This window comes from Nomascus leucogenys, chromosome 3 (genome assembly GCF_006542625.1).
Source record: "Nomascus leucogenys isolate Asia chromosome 3, Asia_NLE_v1, whole genome shotgun sequence".
NCBI lineage: Eukaryota > Metazoa > Chordata > Mammalia > Primates > Hylobatidae > Nomascus > Nomascus leucogenys.
This window is the reverse complement of record NC_044383.1, coordinates 146,486,212-146,505,414: the sequence shown is the minus strand read 5'-3', so window position 1 is coordinate 146,505,414 and position 19,203 is coordinate 146,486,212. Positions and strand designations below refer to the sequence as shown.

The following is a 19,203-nucleotide window of genomic DNA, read 5'->3' as shown; positions in this document are numbered from 1 at the left end:
CCCTCCTTAAAACTATTGTTTCACATAGAGTCTCCCCGGTGGTACAGATGTGACACTTTCTAGCATTTTTTATGTGTCAAGTCATAAGGACAGAGAGGCAGAAAGAAGAAACAATGGTGTGTTATGGCCAGAAGGCGTTGCCTTGAATCTCACCTCAACCATCTACCAGTCATAAGACCTTGGGCTAATTCCTAAGGTCTTCAAAACGAAGGTTTTGCTTGCTTGTTTTTGTTTATTCCCACCTTTTTCTAGAGGGAGGTTGTAGAGAGGATCAAATGAGATGTTGATGTGAAAGCGTTTTATAAACTACAAAGTTCACAGCCAATGTCAGTTGTTCTTAAATTTTGTATTTTATTTTCACCATTGGCATAAGTGTTATTAAATAGTTTAGGAAAAGGAACAAGGTATCATGAACAACATTCTGAGAGACTGGTGTTAATTGGTTCAGCATAGTGGTATCAAATTATTGTCTGGTAAATGTTTGCTATCAATGTCCATTAAGAGATTTGATTCTATGACATCTTTTCATAAAAATTTCCATAAAATATGTACATATAGCTTCTTGCTTGAGTCAGCAGAGTAGAGATGGAAGTAGCTTTAGCTTATCTAATTTTTTTTTAGTGGACTCTGTGTCCCCTGCCCCTACACATGCACGGCATTCTCCTTGTTAACATTCCCCATGGGAGTGGTACACTTGCTGCAATTGACGAACCGACAGGGACACATCATAATCACCCAATGTCCACAGTTTACATTTGGGTTCACTCTTGATGTTGCAAATTCTATGTGTTTTGACATGTGTATAATGACACGTATCCACCATTAAAGTATCTAACAGAATAGTTTATCTGCTCTAAAAATCCTCTGTGCCCCTGCCTGTTCATCCCTCCCTCTCCCCACCCCCTAGCAACCACTGATCTTTTTTTTTACTGTCTCCATAGTTTTGCTTTTTCCAAAATGTCATATAGTTAAAATCTTATAGTATGTAGCCTTTCCAGATCAGCTTCTTCATTTAGTAATACGTACTTACGTTTCCTCTATGTATTTTCATGGCTTGATAGCTCATTTCTTTTCAGTATGGAATAGTATTCCATAGTCTGGATGTATCACAGTTTGTCCATTCACCTATGGAAGGGCATCTTGGTTGCTTCCAAGTTTTGGCAATTATGAAGAAAGCTGCTATAAACATGTATGTGTAGATTTTTGGGTGAACATGAGTTTTCAACTTTTTTGGGTTGGAATTGGAATACCAAGGAGTATAATTGCTGGATCATTTAGTAAAAGTATGTTTAATTTTGTAAGAATTACAAAAATGTGTAAGAATTTTGTCATCATCTAAAGTCACCGTTTTATTTTGCATTCTCACCAGCAATGAATGACAATTCCTGTTGTTCCACATCCTAGTCAGCATTTGGTGCTGGCATTGTTCTGGATTTTGGCCATTCTAATTGGTATGTAGTGGTATCTCACTGCTGTTTTAATGGGCATTTCCCTGATGATACATGACGTACAGCATCATTTCATATGCTTATTATCATCTGTATACTCTCTTTGTTGAGCTATCTGTTAAGGTCTTTGGCTCGCTTTTTAATTGGGTTGTTTTCTTATTGTTGTGTTTTAAGAGTTCTTTATATATTTTGGATAACAGTTCTTTATCAAATATTTGCCTTTTGTTAATATTTTCTCCCAGTCTGTGGCTTGTCATTTCATTTGTTCTCTTAATAATGTCTCTCACAACACAGAAAATTTTAATTTTAATGAAGTCCAGCTTATCAAATCTTTTTTTCATGGATTATGCTTTTGGTGTTGTATCTAAAAGGTCTAGATTTTTTTCCTATCCCATCCTCTAGGAGTTTTATAGTTTTGCATTTTACATTTAGGTCTGTGATCCATTTTTTTTAAGGGTGTAAGGTCTGTGTCTAGATTCATTTTTGTTTTTGCATGTGGTTGTCCAGTTGTTCCAGTACCTTTTGTTTTCTGCTTTGTCAAAGGTCAGTTGACTATATTTATGTGGGTCTATTTCTAGGACCTCTATTTTATTCCATCGAACTATTGGTAGAGGTCTGTTCTTTCACAAATACCATGCTGTTGTGATTGTTGTCGCTTTGCAGTAAGTCTTGACATCAGGTAGTGTCAGTCCTCTGGCTTTGTTCTTCTCCTTCAATACTGTGTTGGCTATTCTGGGTCTTTTGTCTCTACATATAAACTTTAGAATTAGTTTGTCAATATCCACAAAATAACTCTGTAGGATTTTGATTAGTCTTGTATTGAATTTATACATCAAGTTGGGAAGAACTGACATCTTGACAACATTGAGTCTTCCTATCCATGAATGTTGAATATCTCTCCATTTATTTAGATCATCTCTAATTTCTTTCATTAGAGTTTTGCACTTTTCCTTACATAAATCTTGTACATATGTTGTTAGATTTATATCTAAGTGTTGTGTATTCTTGTGGTGCTAATGTAAATGGCATTATGTGTTTAAATTCAAATCCTAATTGTTTATTGTTGGTACATAGGAAAGTAGTTGACTTTTGTGTATTAGCCTTGTACCCTGCAACTTTACTATACTCACTTATTAGTTTCAGGAGTTTTTTGTTGTTGTTGTTGTTAATTCTTTTGATTTTCTACATAGACAATCATGACATCTGTGAATGAAGACAGTTTTTATTTCTTCCTTCCCAATCAGTATACATGTCATTTTCTTTACTTGTCTTATTTATTGTATTAGCGAGGGCTTCCAGCATGGCATTGAAAAGAAGTTATTAGAGATGACATATTTGCCTTATTTCTGATCTTAGTGAGAAAGCTTCTATACAGTTTATCATCATTAAGTATGACGTTAACTGTAGTTTTTTTCATAGACATTCCTTATCAAGTTGAGGAAGTTCCCCTATATTTCTAGTTTACTGAGAGCTTTTTTCATATATAGATGTTGGACTTTGACAAATATTTTTTTTGTATCTATTGATATGATCATGTCATTTTTTCTTCCTTAGTTTGTCGATGTGATGGATGACATTAATTGACTTTAGAATGCGGAACCAGTTTTACATACTTGGGATACTACACACTTGGTATGCTACAGTATTTGGTTGTGGTGTATAATTTTTTTATACACTATTGGATTCTACTTGCAAATTTTTGTTGTGGATTTTTGCACTTATCTTCATGAGATATATTAGTCTGTAGTTTTCTTTTGTTGTAATGTCTGTCCAATTTAGGTATTAATGTAATGCTGGTCTCAGAATAAATTAGAAAGCAATCCCTCTACTTCTATCTTTGGAAAGAGCTTTTAGGGAATTGGTAGAGTTTCTTCCCTAAACATTTGGCAAATTCACCTGTGAACCCATCTGGGCCTGGTGCTTCCTGTTTTGAAAAGTAATTAACTATTGATTCAATTTGTTTAATAGATATAGCCCTATTCAGATTGTCTATATAATCTTGGGTGAGTTTTGGCAGATTGTAGTCTTTCAAGGAATTGGTCCATTTCATGTAGGTTATCAAATTTGTGAACACAGAGTGTTCATAGTATTTCTTTATTATCCTGTTAATGTCCATGGGATCCGTCAAAATGTCCCCTCTTTTATTTCTAATATTAGTAATTTATGTCTTCAACCTCTCTCTGTCCTCTTTCTTTTTTCTTAGTCTGACTGGAGGCTTATTGATTTTTTTTTATCTTTTCAAATAACCAGCTTTTGGCTTTATTTTCTCCATTGATTTCCTGTTTTTAATTTTATTGATTTCTGCTCCAATTTGTATTTTTTTTTCTTCTACTTGCCTTGGGTTTAATTTGCTCTTCTCCAGTTTCCTAAGGTGAAAGCTTAGATTATTGATTTTATATATTTCCTCTTTTCTAATATATGTATTCAATGCTATAAATTTCCCTGTAAACATTGTTTTCGTTGCATTCCAAAAGTCTTCAGTGTTTTCATTTTCATTTTGTTTAATATACTTTTTAATTGCTCTTGAGATTTCTTCTTTGACCTGTGTGTTACTAGAGATGTGTTGTTTCATCCCCAAGTATTTGGGGATTTTCCATCTATCCTTCTGTTATGAATTTCTAGTTTAATTCCACTATGTTCTAGGAGCAGACACTGTATAATTTTTATTTCTTCAAATTTGCTAATATACGTTTTATGGCCCAGAATGTGATTTATCTTGAATATTGCATGTGAATATTTCATGAGAACTTGAAAAAAAATGTTAAGTCTGCTGTTGTTAGATAAGGTTGTCTAAAGATGAAAATTATATACAGTTGATTGATGATGCTGTTGAGTTCAATTATATCTTTATAGGTTTTTTACCTGTTGAGTCTGACCATTTCCAACAAAGGGATGTTGAAGTCTCCAGTGAAATCGTGGATTAATCGATTTCTCATTCCAGTTTTATCACAGTTTTTGCCTCTTATAATTTTGTGCTCTGCTACTAGACACATAGATATTAAGGATTATTGGCTTCTTGGAGAATTGACCCCTTTATCATTATATAATGCCCATTTTTATCCCTGATAACTTTCCTTCCTCTGAAGTCTGCTTTGCTGATAATAGTATAGCTACTTCTGCTTTACTTTGATTACTGCTATCATGGTATAGTTTTCTCCATCCATTTACTATTAGTGTATATGTGTCTTTATATTGAAAGTGGATTTCTTGTAGACAACATATATGGCTGGGTCTTGTTTGTTGATGCACTGTGAAAATCTCTGTCTTTTAGTTGGTGCATTTAGACCATCTTACATTTAAAGTGAGTATTGACATGGTTGGATTAATGTCTACCATATTCGTTATCATCGTCTATTTGTTTCCGTTATTTTTTATTCTTATGTTTGTATTCCACACTTTTTCCCAGCTTTTGTGGTTTCATTGAACAGCAGTTTATAGGATTCCACATTTTCTTCATTTTTAGCATATCAGTCATGCTTTTTTTAAAAAAATCTTTTTTTAGTAGTTGCTTTAGAGTTTACAATATATATTTACAACTAATTCAAATCCACTTTCAAATAACACTGTATCATTTCATGAGTAGTATGAGTACCTTATAACAAAAAATACTCTATATATGCTTATGTATGCTTATATATATAAACATACACAACCAAACACATTGTTGCTATTATTATTTTGAATAAACTATTATCTGTTAGATCAAGTGAGAATACTCAACTGATCTAAGAGATAATAGTTTATTCACTTATTCCTCTCCAATGCCTTTCCTTTATGTAGATCTGGATTTCTAACCTAGATCATTTTCATTCTCTCTAAATAATTTCTTTTAATATTTATTACAAGGCATCAAATTCCCTCAATTTTTGTCTAACAAAGTCTTCATTTCTCCTTCACTTTTAAATGATAACTTTGCACAGTACAGAATTCTAGATTGGTTTTTCTTGACACTTTAAGTATTCCACTTTCTTCTTGCTTACCTGGTTTCTGAAAAGAAGTAGGATGTAATTTTTATCATTGCTCTTTTACTATAGTAAGACATTATCCCCCCACTCTTCTTTCAGAATTTTTCCTTTGTCTTTGTCTTTCTGTAGTTTGACTATGATATAACTAGGTATACTTTTTTATGTTTATCTTGCTTGATTTTCTTTGAGTTTCCTGGATCTGTGGTGTCTGGCATTAATTTTGAAAAATTCTCAGTCATTATTGTTTAAAATATTTTTTCTATTTCTCTCTCTCTTCTCCTTTTGGTATTCCTATTACACAAATATTATATCTTTTGTAATTGTCCCACAGTTATTGAACATTCTGTTCTGCTTTTTCATGTAGTTGTTATTGTGTGTGGGGGGAGTTTTTTTTTTTTTTTCAGTTTTGGAGGTTTCTATTGGGATATCCTCAAGGCCAGAGATTCTTTCCTCAGCTATGCCCAATCTCCTAATGAGCCCAGTAACAACATTTTTCATTTCTGTTACAGTGTTTTTGATCTCTAGCATTTCATTTGGTTTCTTTTTTTAGAATTTCAATCTCTCTACTTACATAGCCCATCTGTTCTTGCATGCTACTTTATGCATCAGACTTCTTGTCATAGTTGTTTTACATTCTTAGCCTGATCATTCCAACATCCCTGCCATATCTGAATTTAGTTCTGATGCTTGCTCTGTCTCTTCAACTGTGTGTGTGTGTGTGTGTGTGTGTGTGTGTGTTTTGGCTTTTAGTATGTCTTGTAATTTTTTCTTGATAGGTGGACATGGTGTACTGGGTAAACGGAACTGCTATAAATAGACCTTTAGTAATGTGGTGGTGAGGTGTTGGGGGAGGGAAGGCATTCTGTGGTTCTATGAGTAGCTCTCAGTCTTTTAGTGCACCTATGTCTCTAAACGGTGAACTTCACAAGTGCTTCTCTATCCCTCTCCTCTGAACTAGGGGAGAAAGGCTGGAGGGGGCTGGAGCTGGGTATTTCCCTTCTTCCAAGTTGAAAGCTAGAGGAGGCTAGAATCTGGTGTTTCTCTTTCTCCACTTGGAAGGCTAGAAGGGGCTGGAGTTAGTATTTCCCTTTCCCCAGATCAATGAGGCTCTCAGAAAACCCCAGAAGATTAGGCTCTGGTTAAACATCTTCTCCTGAGGGCAGACATTGTTAAGAACAATATTCTGGCATATTTCAAAATTGTTCCTTTTCCCCTCTGGCTGCTAGAGCATGAGGGATTTTCCTTAATATTTACCTTTAGAACCTTGTAGAGCTTCAGGAGGCAAAAAAAAAAAAAAAAAAAAAAAAAAATTCACAAAAGTTTGGGCCCTCCTTTGAGTGAGTCCCTCTAGAGTTTTTAATCCTCCAGGCCATCCACACTGATCCTCCAAGAATTCATCAATTACAGTTCATGTTTATCTTCCCTGGCTCTCTCAAGGAGGTTTCTGCGCCTGTGTTATGATTCTCTGTATTCTCCTGCCTTTCTATTTAGTGGGGCTGGGGGTGCGGCGTGGTGCTGAAGGCAGCAGTTTACCTTGTAATCTCACTTCTCTTATGGATCTGAGAAGAATTATTGATTTTTCAGTTTGTTCAGCATTTTACTTGTTGTCAAGACTGAGTGGCAAATTCTAAGCTCCTTATATGCTGAACAGGAAACCAGAAGCCCCAATCTAGATTTTTAAATTCACTTTCCACCCTTCCTACACTGTACTCTCATTGACAAATGGCCTATTATTTCTTGTTCTTCCTTCACATATATAAATCATGGATATGGAGGAAGAGAAGAACATTCGTTCGTTCATTAGACATAGCGCATTTCAGTCAAATCATCTCTTGTCCCCACGGATGCCCCCTCAAATGTAGGAGGCAGAGTTATTCATGGCTCCTCTTTTTCCCAGGTCTGGCCCCTCCCCCACAAGACAGCATGTCCTATATGAGGTCAGATGCTCAATCACTTATGAGAATACAGGTAGGGGAAATTCCCCATTTTAGTAAAGTTAATTTAGTTTGGAGATATGGTTATTGACTGAGTAAGAGAAAAAAAACACAGATGAAGCAAAACCGAATATCTAAATTAGAAAGAGTAAAAGCAAAAAATAAATAAATATTTAAACTGCACAGTTCCAAACTGTAGCCAGCAAAAAAAGAGTGGCATGTGGGGGAAATTAGGAAAGGAAAGATGAAGCTTGAAAGGGCTAGAAGTAGAACAGGAGAAAAGGACATCGATAAAAAGAAGAAAAAGGGGAAAGGGCATCACACATGAAAGGACCCAGCAGAAACTCACATGCAAAGGACAGCTGTGGAGAGGGTGAGAGAGAAACATGAAAAAGAAAGAAAAAGTGACAGAAAATGAAACCCAAGGCTCTACCCATTTTGAAGCACTGGTCTGATTAAACTCAGATCTTCAATTGGCTACAGGATATGGGGCCTTTTGTTGTTCTATTAGCTAATTAATTGCGGTTTGCAGTTCTCTAAAAGGTACACTTAGTATCACCCACTGAATGGTACAGTCACAAGAACCCACCATGGGCTGGGCTGGATTAACCAGAACAATATTAGGCCAGATATGGCCATGAGTCAGAGATTGATAAACCAGAACAATATTAGGCCAGATACGGCCATGAGTCAGCGATTCCCAGTCTATACTCCTATTACTCCTGCTAAGGGGGATAGAGAGGAATATTAAATTACTGCAAGTATTTTCATAGTTAGAATTGGGATAAAAATAGAGTTAAACATGAATACAATAGCTAGTATCAATAATGTTAAGGAAGAAGAATATTTAAATAGAAAGCATGATGTTTTGAATATACACACTCACCATGCCTGCCATTGGGCAGTTGCATTTATGAATACAAAATAATAGAAAAAAACTCCTTTAATGATTTTTGGAAAAATGTTTTTTTTTTTTCACAGAGTTTTACATTTGTAGAATAAAATACAAGGATTTCTTTAAAAAAAAATTAGGTGAAACAAATTTGGAATAGGCCAATCTTATGACTAAATTAATAAAACCACAATCAGTAAGCTGTTACTGAAGCACATCGAATTGATTGATTCTGTAGTATTCAGCACAACAGTGCATCAACCCAGTCATGATGTTCCTGCTTTGGAGGTCTGTGTTTTCATTCTGATGCTCTCAGACCTACTGGGAACAGCCTCAGACCTTTGTGAAGTTCAAGGAATAAGGAGATGAAGTTTGAGAAGAAAAGAACTAGTCAAACCAACCAAGTGTGGATGTCATGAATGATGGAATCAAGAATTGCTTGCGAATTTAGCAAAAATATTGTTTTAATAGTTAACATAAAACATTTTTCTCCCCGTATTAATGCATGGTATTATAGTGACATAAAATGGCTGTCACATTGGTACCTACCTGTCTGCTGCATAGCCTAAGGTGAATGCTCCAGTCAGGAAGCCGAGGTTCAGGATGGCTTGGCTGAGGTCCAGCATCCACGCATTGACACAGACAAGGTCAAACTGAGAAAACAAAGAAAACACACATGGAGACATGCCGAACGCAGATCTTCAAAACACCTTATCTTTTGTATGGATCAATGATCTGTAAACATTTTTGCTCATATACTCCTTAAATAAATTTTGAAAATGTATCACATGCGTATGTTTACATTAACACATAAATATTTTTGTCAGTTTAAATAACTGCAAAGGATGTAATTTTCAGTATACTATGTTGTTATAACATCTTTTTGTTTGTTTGTTTGTTTGTTTGTTTTTTGAGATGGAGTCTCGCTCTGTCACCAGGCTGGAGTGTAGTGAGCGATCTCTGCTTACTGCAACCTCTGCCTCTCGGGTTCAAGCCATTCTCCTGCCTCAGCCTCCTGAGTAGCTGGGACTACAAGTGTGCGCCACCACACCCATCTAATTTTTGTATTTTTAGTAGAGATGGGGTTTCACCATGTTGGCCAGAATGGTCTCGATCTCTTGACCTCGTGATCTGCCCACATCGACCTCCCAAAGTGCTGGGATTATAGGAGTGAGCCACCGCGCCTGGCCAACATCATTCTTTTAAGTGTATTGAATAGAACAGGGGTTCCCAACCACCGAGTCATGGACCTGTACCAGTTTGTGGCCTGTTAGGAACCGGGCCGCACAGAAGGGGGTGAGCAATAGTGGACCACGAGCATTACCGCTCAGAGCGGCATTACATTCTCATAGGAGCGTGAACTCTATTGTGAGCTGCGCGTGAAGTCTTGGTCGCGCACTTCCTATGAGAATCTAACTAATGCCTGATGGTCTCAGGTAGAATAGTTTCATCCTGAAACCATCTCCCCCAACACCCCTGACTCCCTCCATCCATGGAATAATTGTCTTCCACAAAACTGGTCCCTGGTGCCAAAAAGGAAGGGACGGCTGCAACAGAGTATGAATATTATATGCTATCAGGTGTCCAATTGCTATAAACAGACTGTTCTTTAACAGTCTGAAATTTGACATCAATTTTTTTCTCTTTGAGCTCTTATTTTCATTTCCACAGACTTTTATTCTAATGTAATGTATTTTGTGTAGAAAATGTTTTATAGGTTGTCACCATACTTCTATGTACAATAAGTTACACATATAAATTGACATTTAATTTTTAAAATTTTCCTGTGGCAATAAGTCTCTAAATATTGGATTTTTTCTGCTTGGGTTATAATTACAATTACCTTTAGACCATAATTGATAAAAAAATATAAGATGTAATAAATTTTAAGAAATAATTATTATGCAGAAGTAAAATTTTGTTGGAAATGTACGTCTCCATGGCCAGAAAAATGTTAAGTGAGTCTAAGTTTTTCTATTTAGGTCATGAAATCAGTGGATATATTATTTATTACTAGAACGAGTTAGGGCTCAAAATTAATTCTATTTCTGTTTTTCATTTTTATAAATTTATGGGCCAAGAAGATTTTTCCATATAAATAAATCAGTGGGAATGGAGAGAGTTTTGTTACAGAAATGTTACTCAATTCTTTAACCACCTTCTCAGCTATATGCCAAGATTCACAGTGATCTATCACCAAATTATTTTTACTTTTTTATTAGCCAGCATGTCATGTAAGTTCTCCTACAGTTCTGCTCTAAGGAAAAAAATGGAAACCATCAGACTTACAAAAAGTCGTTTAATGAAATCTTTAGTCATTTACATTTACTTATAGTTAGCCTTAACATTAAGAAAGTTACTTTCTTAATACTGGAACAATATGTCAAATTGTCCCATTGTTTGATGCCCTGAAGATTTTGAAACTTCAAGTCAACGCCTCAGAGTAAGATGAGAGAGAGGCATGATTAATTTTGCAAAGTGGGAAAAGTACAGTTTTGGGTAGGAACCTGCATCCTTAATAGGGACATGTTCTTCGACAAATTTGTTTTGGGAAAGAGTACAAATGTAAGTTGAGGATCTGAAAACTGGCTCCCTTAAAATTATCCAGGCCGACAATTCCTGTGATCATCTTTGCAAATCTCCAAGTGGTATGCTTACCCCAGTTTCATGCTGCAGTCTAACCACTGCATTAGACTCTAGCATGAAGAGAAAATTAATGTGGTTGGAATATGAATTGTGAGGAGTCTCATAAATACATATTCATAAGTAAACTATCATATGTACTTATAAAGTCCAACTTCTTGCCTTGGTTTTACAGCTAATGACCTGTCACCTAAAATAGTTGGAAAAAACTTGGAGGCAATAGTAGTTGGCTTCTCACAGAGTTGCTGAGATGATCGGTCAAGATGTAAGAAGTAAAGAGATTTACGGATCTGCATAATAGTTGTAATCACAGTCATTTTAAAGGATTTTTATTATCAATTTTGGTTTTTCAAGGTACAAAAATTTTATTTTGAGTAAACAACTTGATGATTATTTATCTGAAATAATTTCTCATTGGAATTAAGCAGGCAAAGAATGTACCTAAAATAAAAGTACATAGAATTTCAGAAAGCAAACAGCGAAATCAAACCACCAGAGGAAATGCAACGTTTGTTTTGGAAAAGCATCAACCAGTGTCAAATATAAAAACCCAAAGAGTAGAATTTGCTTCATCCATCTGTACTTCACACAGCTGAGTTAGCTAGCAGAGGGAAACAGTGGTGCTTTTCGTAGATGACATAGCAAGGCCTATCAAGAGCTTGCCTTTTAATACATGTATTCAGCTGCTTTTGAACTATGTGAATTAAAATACCCCCAAAATGTTCTTTAAACCCATAAAATATTCTTTAATATAATACTGATTATCTTCTTGACTGTCACATAAAAGAAATAGTCAAATAGGATTTGTCTTATATTCGATATTTAAATAAGAATCAATTTAAAATAAATACTTCAATGGTTAAAGTGCAGCGATAACACAACATTTTCTAAAGCTTTATGATAGGCATCTGGGCCAGATACTGCCTGTCTTTCTGTGTTTTCTGTACCTCAGGGGACTACATTTCTCAGATTCCTTTACTGGAAGGGTTCTGTGTAGGTTGCACCAGTAGGGAGCTAGCGCAAGATCAGAAGGTAGGAGGGAGGTAGTGGACATTCTGCTTCTGGCTGTGGCAGCAGCTCCAGCTACAATCCTGACAGTGGCGGCTGTGGGAGTCAGCCAGTGCCCCGTGTGCCTGGCCACATGGGGGCAAAGGGATACTGCCCCACAGATGCCAGCTTTGTAATGGCCACCCAGCAGGGCAGGGACTGACCACCAAGACACTGCAGGAACTGTCCTTCCTGACCCCTGTCCTCTCCTTCTTCTTCAGCTCTTCCAAAACAGCTAAAATCCTAACCCTTTTATTAAATCCCTCTCTGGTTAAAATACCTAGCCTGGTTTCTGTTTTTGTGACTGGGATCTTGCCATCTTTCAAAAGTAGAAAATAAAGCAACAAACAAATTATGTGTTTCTAAAGAAATGCACACACATCCACACATGCTTGTGTTTCCTGTACAGGGAAAACTGCAGGCCCAAGGATTGAAGGGCTTGATGTTGACTCTTGCTCATAGAGTCAGGGGGCAGACCTCTGCCTCTAGGGGCTGACGCTTCCTAATTAGCTCTCAGCTTGCTGCCTGCCTGCTGATGCAACAGCTCTGGGCCTATGATGTGTCTTTCGTGTTTAAAGAGAGGTTAGCGGGCATCAAAGCCATGAGCTTCACAGGCTAAGTACTTTTTTCTGATATAAAGTACTAAAAGCTTGTTGTAGTTCCTAGGGAGACCTAAAACCCACCTTTTGTTAATGGGAGATCATTGTGCATCACCAACAATTCACTTAGGTCACTTAAGACGCACATTTATGTCCTTCTCCTAAGCCAATCTATGTAGAACAACTGAGGCGTCTCCTATTTTTTTCAAAGTATGCACATGCAAAAACATTAAGCAATTTTAAATGTTCACAAATCCACGTGTACCCATTCTGTTACTTATTAATCTTCAAAGTCACTTTTACACAAATAAAATAATGCCTTTTGGCATGAGCAGAAAGTCAGTCTGATAAAAGACTCAAACAACTGTTGGTGTAATGTAAGGACAACATTGCTTCATTTTGCAGAAAGCCTGAGAAACTGTAGCCAAATGAGAAACTTTTGAAGAGTTTCCAAGTGAAGGTTTTTCTTAGCTTTTGTTCTTTGTTAAAATCCAAATAGACATTATGTTAATTTGAGTTGTAATGATGAAATGCTGGGGCAAGTAATTATTAGATATATGCTAAAGTTGTCATTTCTAAATTATCCTTAAAACAAGAGCAACAAAACATCTCCCATTTACAAAGGTCAAAGGTAAGAAGTAAGGTAGAAAATAATGCAAGTATTCAAAAGGCTTGGAAACTCAGGAGAGGGGCCTCATTTGCCCCTCAGACCATAGGGAATGGACCCAGGTGACCATCAGCTGGATTTTTCCACTGGGCTCTAGGTTAGCCCTCTTGAACAAATTCTCACTTAAGAGATTCTAAGATTAGACGATATCGCAGTATTTTACTTTAGTTATGAGCCATCAGAAATAGCACTCATTTGTGGTGTGCATCGTTCTAGGAGAAAGGGAAGTCTCTGAAGTCAAATTACAATATCTATGTGCTTCTGTTTTAATTTTCTAGGGATGAGTTGTCAATGGAACCTTTCCTAATCAGCTCTTAGCTTGAAATCAGGAGTCATTAAACTCTTCATCAGTATTAATAATAACAATAATAATAATAATCACTGACACTGTCAGGTGTGGTGTGCTCCTGGCTACATTTTGCACTGGCCAAAACAATGACATGTTGACCTCCATGGGCAACTTCCATTTTTAATCAACCACACGGTACCATAACAGAGCCTAATAATGGCTAAAAATCATAGTAATCATAAATAATAATTTGGTTTGGGTTTCCATGAGGAAAAAGGATGTCATTATTAATTCAGGTCACCATGAAAAAATTTTGACATGATCTGATGGCACTATTTGGGCACCTTCATTTAATGTCAAAAAGTTAACACTTCTTATACTGCAGGTATAAAAAGTAATTATCAGGTATGTTGGAGATCACTCCAATTTGGTTTGCTTGGCATTATGCCGACAAGGCTGGGAGGAATACCAGGGATGTGCACACCTTATTTCTGCCCCTGGGAGGAACTTGTTATATAGTTTGGGAGCCAAGGTCAATTTATGTGAAGCAAATGTAGAGCAGCTGAGATCTAAACAGAATGGAATCGACTGAATGTAAGATAACTTCAGACAAAGAAATGGCCCGTGGAGGCAAGAGCAGCTGGAGACTTGAAGAAGGTGGGACCAGAGCAGGTCCCACAATGAGCTGGATTTAGACGGAAATCAAAGGAAAAAGAAGAGCACTGAAGACAAGATGAGGAGCAGGCACAGCCACAGAGACAGAAACGCGGGTGCCAACAAGGTTCTGCCTGGCACGTGGCTGGGAAGTGCACTGTTTTAAGCTGGGCAGCCGCTTCTCCCCATCCCACCTTTGATGGGGAAGGGAGTGTGGGTCCAGGGCCAAGACAGGAAACCAGGGGATCTGCAATGATTGCCCAGAATGGGGTGATTTAGTTTAATGCAGAGAGGCATCATTATGAGATACAGGCTCTTAGATCCTCACTTGTCATAGAAGCCGTTCTCCAAGGTTCATCACTACCAGGCTTTACTGTAGGTTAGGCAGCTAAGCTTCGAAATACGATGGAGAGATGTCTTTTAAATGCATCGCTTTTTGTCTAAACTTGTGAAATTGGGAGACATAAAAGTATTAAATCTGTTTGAATAATAATTTCTGTCATTTATTAACTTCTGCCCTTGGTGACTCATCCTCAGGTTGTACAAGCTACATATGATACGTCAGCCCCTCTCTGTCCAGGCTGTTTTATTTCTTTGTAGTGAAGGCTTGCAGTTACGCATCTTAAAATGTTTACGATTTCTCTAAATAACTGAGACTATCTAAAGATGAGAAGAAGACGAAAGGTTCTAAATATGTGCAGGGTTCTCTTGGCAAAGATGAGTCCTAGTTCCGGAGCCAGACAGCCTGGATGTCTTGACTTGGCTGCTCCCAGCTTTGTGTCCTCTGGCGATTTTCCAACGTTGTTGACCCTTGTGTTCCTATCTGTAAGATGAAGAGCTGGAATGATGAGTCGTTGGTATAATATACATAAAGTACTCAGCCCAGTGCCTGAGACATAGTAACCCTCCAATAAATGTTACCAATTGCATTATAATCAGTGATATAATACTGATGATAATAACATATATATATATATAATTACTTGACGTAAACGAAAAAAATGCCTGAGCCCAACTCCAGTCCAATTAAATAGGATCTAGTCTAATATGCAGTTGATATAGAGGTTATCAACTATTTACCTGCTGGAAGATAGTTAATTTCAGCATATTTTATAGGATTAGCATCCCCCGCCGTCAACACCCTACATTTTATGTCTACCTGAAACCTCAGAATTTGACCTTTGGAAATAGTGTCTTTGCAAATGTAATGAGTTAAGATGAAATCATGCTGCATCAGAGCGGGCCCTAGTCCAATGACAGGTATGCTTTGAAGAAGAGAAAACAGAGACACAGCCACATACCAGAAAAAGGCCATATGAAGCCAGAGACAGAGATTGGGGTGATGCATCTACCAGCCAAAGAGTGCCAAGGACTGGCAGCAGTGCTGGAGCCGGGAAAGAGGCATGGAACAGGCCTTCCCCTAGAGCCCAAGAGACAGCATGGTCCTGTGCACATCTTGACTTTGGACTTCTGGCCTCCAGAACCAGGAGCGAATGAATTTCTATTTTCTGAAACCACCCAGTTTCTGATATGTTGTTTCATCAGTCCTAGGAAATGAATACTTCTATCAGTTGTGCATAAAACCAAGCATTACTAAAACAACAAGGAAGATAGCTCTCTCTTCTGCGTCCTCACTCCTTGGAATTCAGGGACGAGCTTTGTGCTGGGTCCTGGTCCACACAGCTGCATCTCCCTGGTGGCTCACTCATCTCATTCCCCAGTTGCAGCCCCCTGGAGAGAGTGCACATCTTTTTCCCACCTCTCAGGTGTCAGCCTGGACCCTCAAGATACTGGCTTCCCAAGCAGAGAGGACCCGACAGCCTAGCCGTAATGGGACTGTCTCTCAGGACAGACTCTGACCAGTAAAAGATGGAACACAGGAGAAGAGGGAGCCCAACCCCCTCCATGGCTGCTCTGAGACACAGATGTTCCACTAGGCTTTGCAGAGCTCCCTGGGGAATGAGGCCAGTGCCTTGGCTGTGGAGTTGTGGCTGGCTTGGGGTTCCTCACTCTGAATTGCTCTCCCTCCTTCCTGCCACTCTTCCTTTCCCGCCTCTTCCTTCCCTAGGACGGCAGCCCTTGATGAAGAATTAATATATAAGCTTTTGCCCCAGGCTCTGATTTTTAGGCCACTCAGGCTAAGGAGTGCTTAACAAGTGGATCAAAGCCATCTGCATAGGGCTAGTCTATTTTAGATTCATGCTTCCACATTTTGGAGGAGTTTGTTTAAAAAAGTATACATTATAAGTGGGGATTAATTAGTTCTAAGTTAATCAAAGGCACAAATACTTGGCACTCGTAGCTACTGTTTTTCATGAACTAAACATCTTGAGTCACCGCATTGATTGAATGCAATTCCATCCAAAAGGATGAGACCCACACAGAGTCCCACCCAAGGCCAACCACGTTAGACTTCACTATACAGACTCTGCCCCATCCCTGCTGGAGCCAGTGCTGACCAGGTTCAACAGTCTCCAAGGCTGTCAGCCCAACCAGCAGGTCCTGCCGCCTGGATGGTTTCTGTTGCTCTCAGCCCTGCAGCCATAAACCTGGCACTACCAGGGTTTCCCTTCCACAAAGACAGAACAGTGCTAAGCCAGGGAATGAGTTAAGAGCTGAAATTGCAGCCTTGCTCTGACCATCTGGGTGTAGTATCATCAACACTGGGAGTACAAATGGTCAAGAAGGGACCAATCTCTGACCTGCTCTACCCATGGGCTAGAAGGAGAGACGTGTCACAGAGTCAAGTGGACATGCCATGGCTGCACATCAGGGCACAGTGACAGTTGCCTGACACTCCTTACTTGCTCCAGTGGCAGTGGCAGGACTGAATTTTGGAGAATCACCCTCCCCACTGTGAACAAGAACAGAGCCCTGTCAGTTAAGGTGCTTGGCCATCCTTTGCCGTGGTCTCCCACGTGGCCACGTTGGATTATTCCAAGGACTGGCTGACAGAATTGATGTTTTCCTGCTTGGTACTTGGTAGACCCTCCATAAATATTTGTTCATTGATTGGCTCAGTCAGTTGGATATTCCAAGGAACTGGCACAAGACTGATATTAAATACAAGACAAACAAATGGCTCATGATTAAGGGCCAATTCTCATGATTAAGGGCCAATTCTATGGAAAAATCAAGTCACACAACTTTTTAATCAAGTGAGATGATCAGCCTTCTATACGAGACATTTCATCATCATGTCACCTGACCATGAGTGTTCTGGAAAGATGACTAAATTGGATGCTCTAGCCAGTGACTATCTAATACATTCACGTCTTTGGGAGCCCAAGAGGGGAGTCTTCCCCTTGGTTTTGGGGTAACTGACAGTCAGTGCCCTACAGCTCCAGTTGTCTGGATTCTTGCATTTCCTAAAGCTGGTCTCGTACCTGCCCAAGCAGGCCATGACTTAGCAGCTGATGCACAATGCAGCTTTGGGGTAATCCTTTCTCTGTTCCTTTACTCTCTAATAAAGAACCACAATCAGGTAACATCTCTATTTTCATCATACTTATTCTTGTTGCAGATAATTGCTGTTAGCTTCTTAAGCTGATTCCTGTAAAGTTTATTTGTAAGAAAATAAAAATAGTGAATAAGGTGGTGTATAGAATAGTCCCAAAGGGAAAAATGACTAAATTCGGAAGCACAATATAGACAGGCAACTTAATGGGGACTGGACTCACAATAAGAGGCATTTCTATGAGCATTTTACAGAATTTTTTTTTTTACCATAAAATAAGCAATTACAGTAGAGATTGAGAAACATACAGCAACTTAGTAAATCATTATTTTCAAAAGGAGAGCTCATGACTTAACACAGTGTTCTCAAAGTGTGGTCTCTGGTCCAGCAGCAACAGCATCATCTGGGAACTTAGAAATGCAAATTCTTGGGATCTACCTTGGACACACTGACTCAAAATTTCCAGGGGTGGGTCCCAAAAATCTGTGTTTGAGTATAGTGTATCTGTTTTCTATTGCTATATAACAAATTACCATCAACTTAGTGACTTAGAATAACACATATTCATGATCACATGGTGCTGTAGGTCAGAAGGCTGGGGGAGGCTCAGCTGTTCTCCCTGATAGTGTCTCCCACGCAAGGAGTCAGGGGCAGGCTCAACTCCATCTGGGCTCTGGGGAGGAATCTGCCTCCCAGCTCATCCGGGACATTCACAGAATCCCAGTCCTTGTGGTTGTGGGACTGAGACCCCCGTTTTCTTGCTGGTTGGAGGCTGGGAGTACAGAAACAAGGTCATGCCCATAATAGAAGGAATTAGAATTCATTTCCAGATTATAATCCAGGTAATAGACATTACCTCCAGGACAAGGATGAAATGCACATGCTATTATGGGAAGATACTAGGAGAACTATTAACTGAGCACATTTCTAGATTTTTGTTTTTTGTTTTCTTTACTAGTTTTTACCTTAGAAAATACTGACAGCATTTCTGAAGATATGAGATCCAAAGTCTGATGAGGCTGGCAAACAGAGAGTCTAGGGCAGCATTTCCTAAGGTGACGCCTATAAACACTACTCCCATGAGGCCTCCAAAAACGTGAGTGCAGACCATCATACATAAGTATAATGTCTAGGATAGCCCTTCTGAATGCAGACCTTCTAATACATTGGCATTTTAAGGTTCTGACAAGTCCTGTAGCAAAGAAATCTTTTTGCCTAAGCTGAGATTGTGTCTACATGTATTTCCTTGGGAGCCCCTCTTGCTGTGGGGTATTGGAAATACTGCTCACGCGTGTGGCAGTGATAACTGTAAAGCCAGAAGCAGGCTTTGGGAGAAAACTGGGGGTCAGACTCCTGCTCACTTACAGGCAGTGAGAAGAGTTTGTCTTTGGCCTCCTTCCCTCTGTCCGATGCTCCTCCCCTACCACTCTTTCTTCACTCATTTGCTTTCCTCTGCCAACCTGCAACCTACAGAAAGCAAAGTTGGGCTGGGCCTGTTTATGCATCTTCCCAGGTTTTCCTGGCTCCATATGCCCCTGGCCTTGGCAACTTGCTATGTGGGTGCTCGGGCAGTTGCCACCAAAGTCTGTGTCCTGACCTGTCAGCTGT

General features: G+C 38.7%; 1 protein-coding gene across 1 annotated transcript in view; it reads right to left on the bottom strand.

The window, feature by feature from the left end:
* Positions 1-19,203, bottom strand: part of SLC22A3 (solute carrier family 22 member 3) — a 106,030-nt gene that overhangs the window by 45,159 nt on the left and 41,668 nt on the right. The window contains exon 2 of the mRNA XM_030809930.1: positions 8,789-8,892. Coding sequence (XP_030665790.1) covers positions 8,789-8,892 — 104 coding nt within the window. The remainder of the gene's footprint in view (positions 1-8,788; positions 8,893-19,203) is intronic.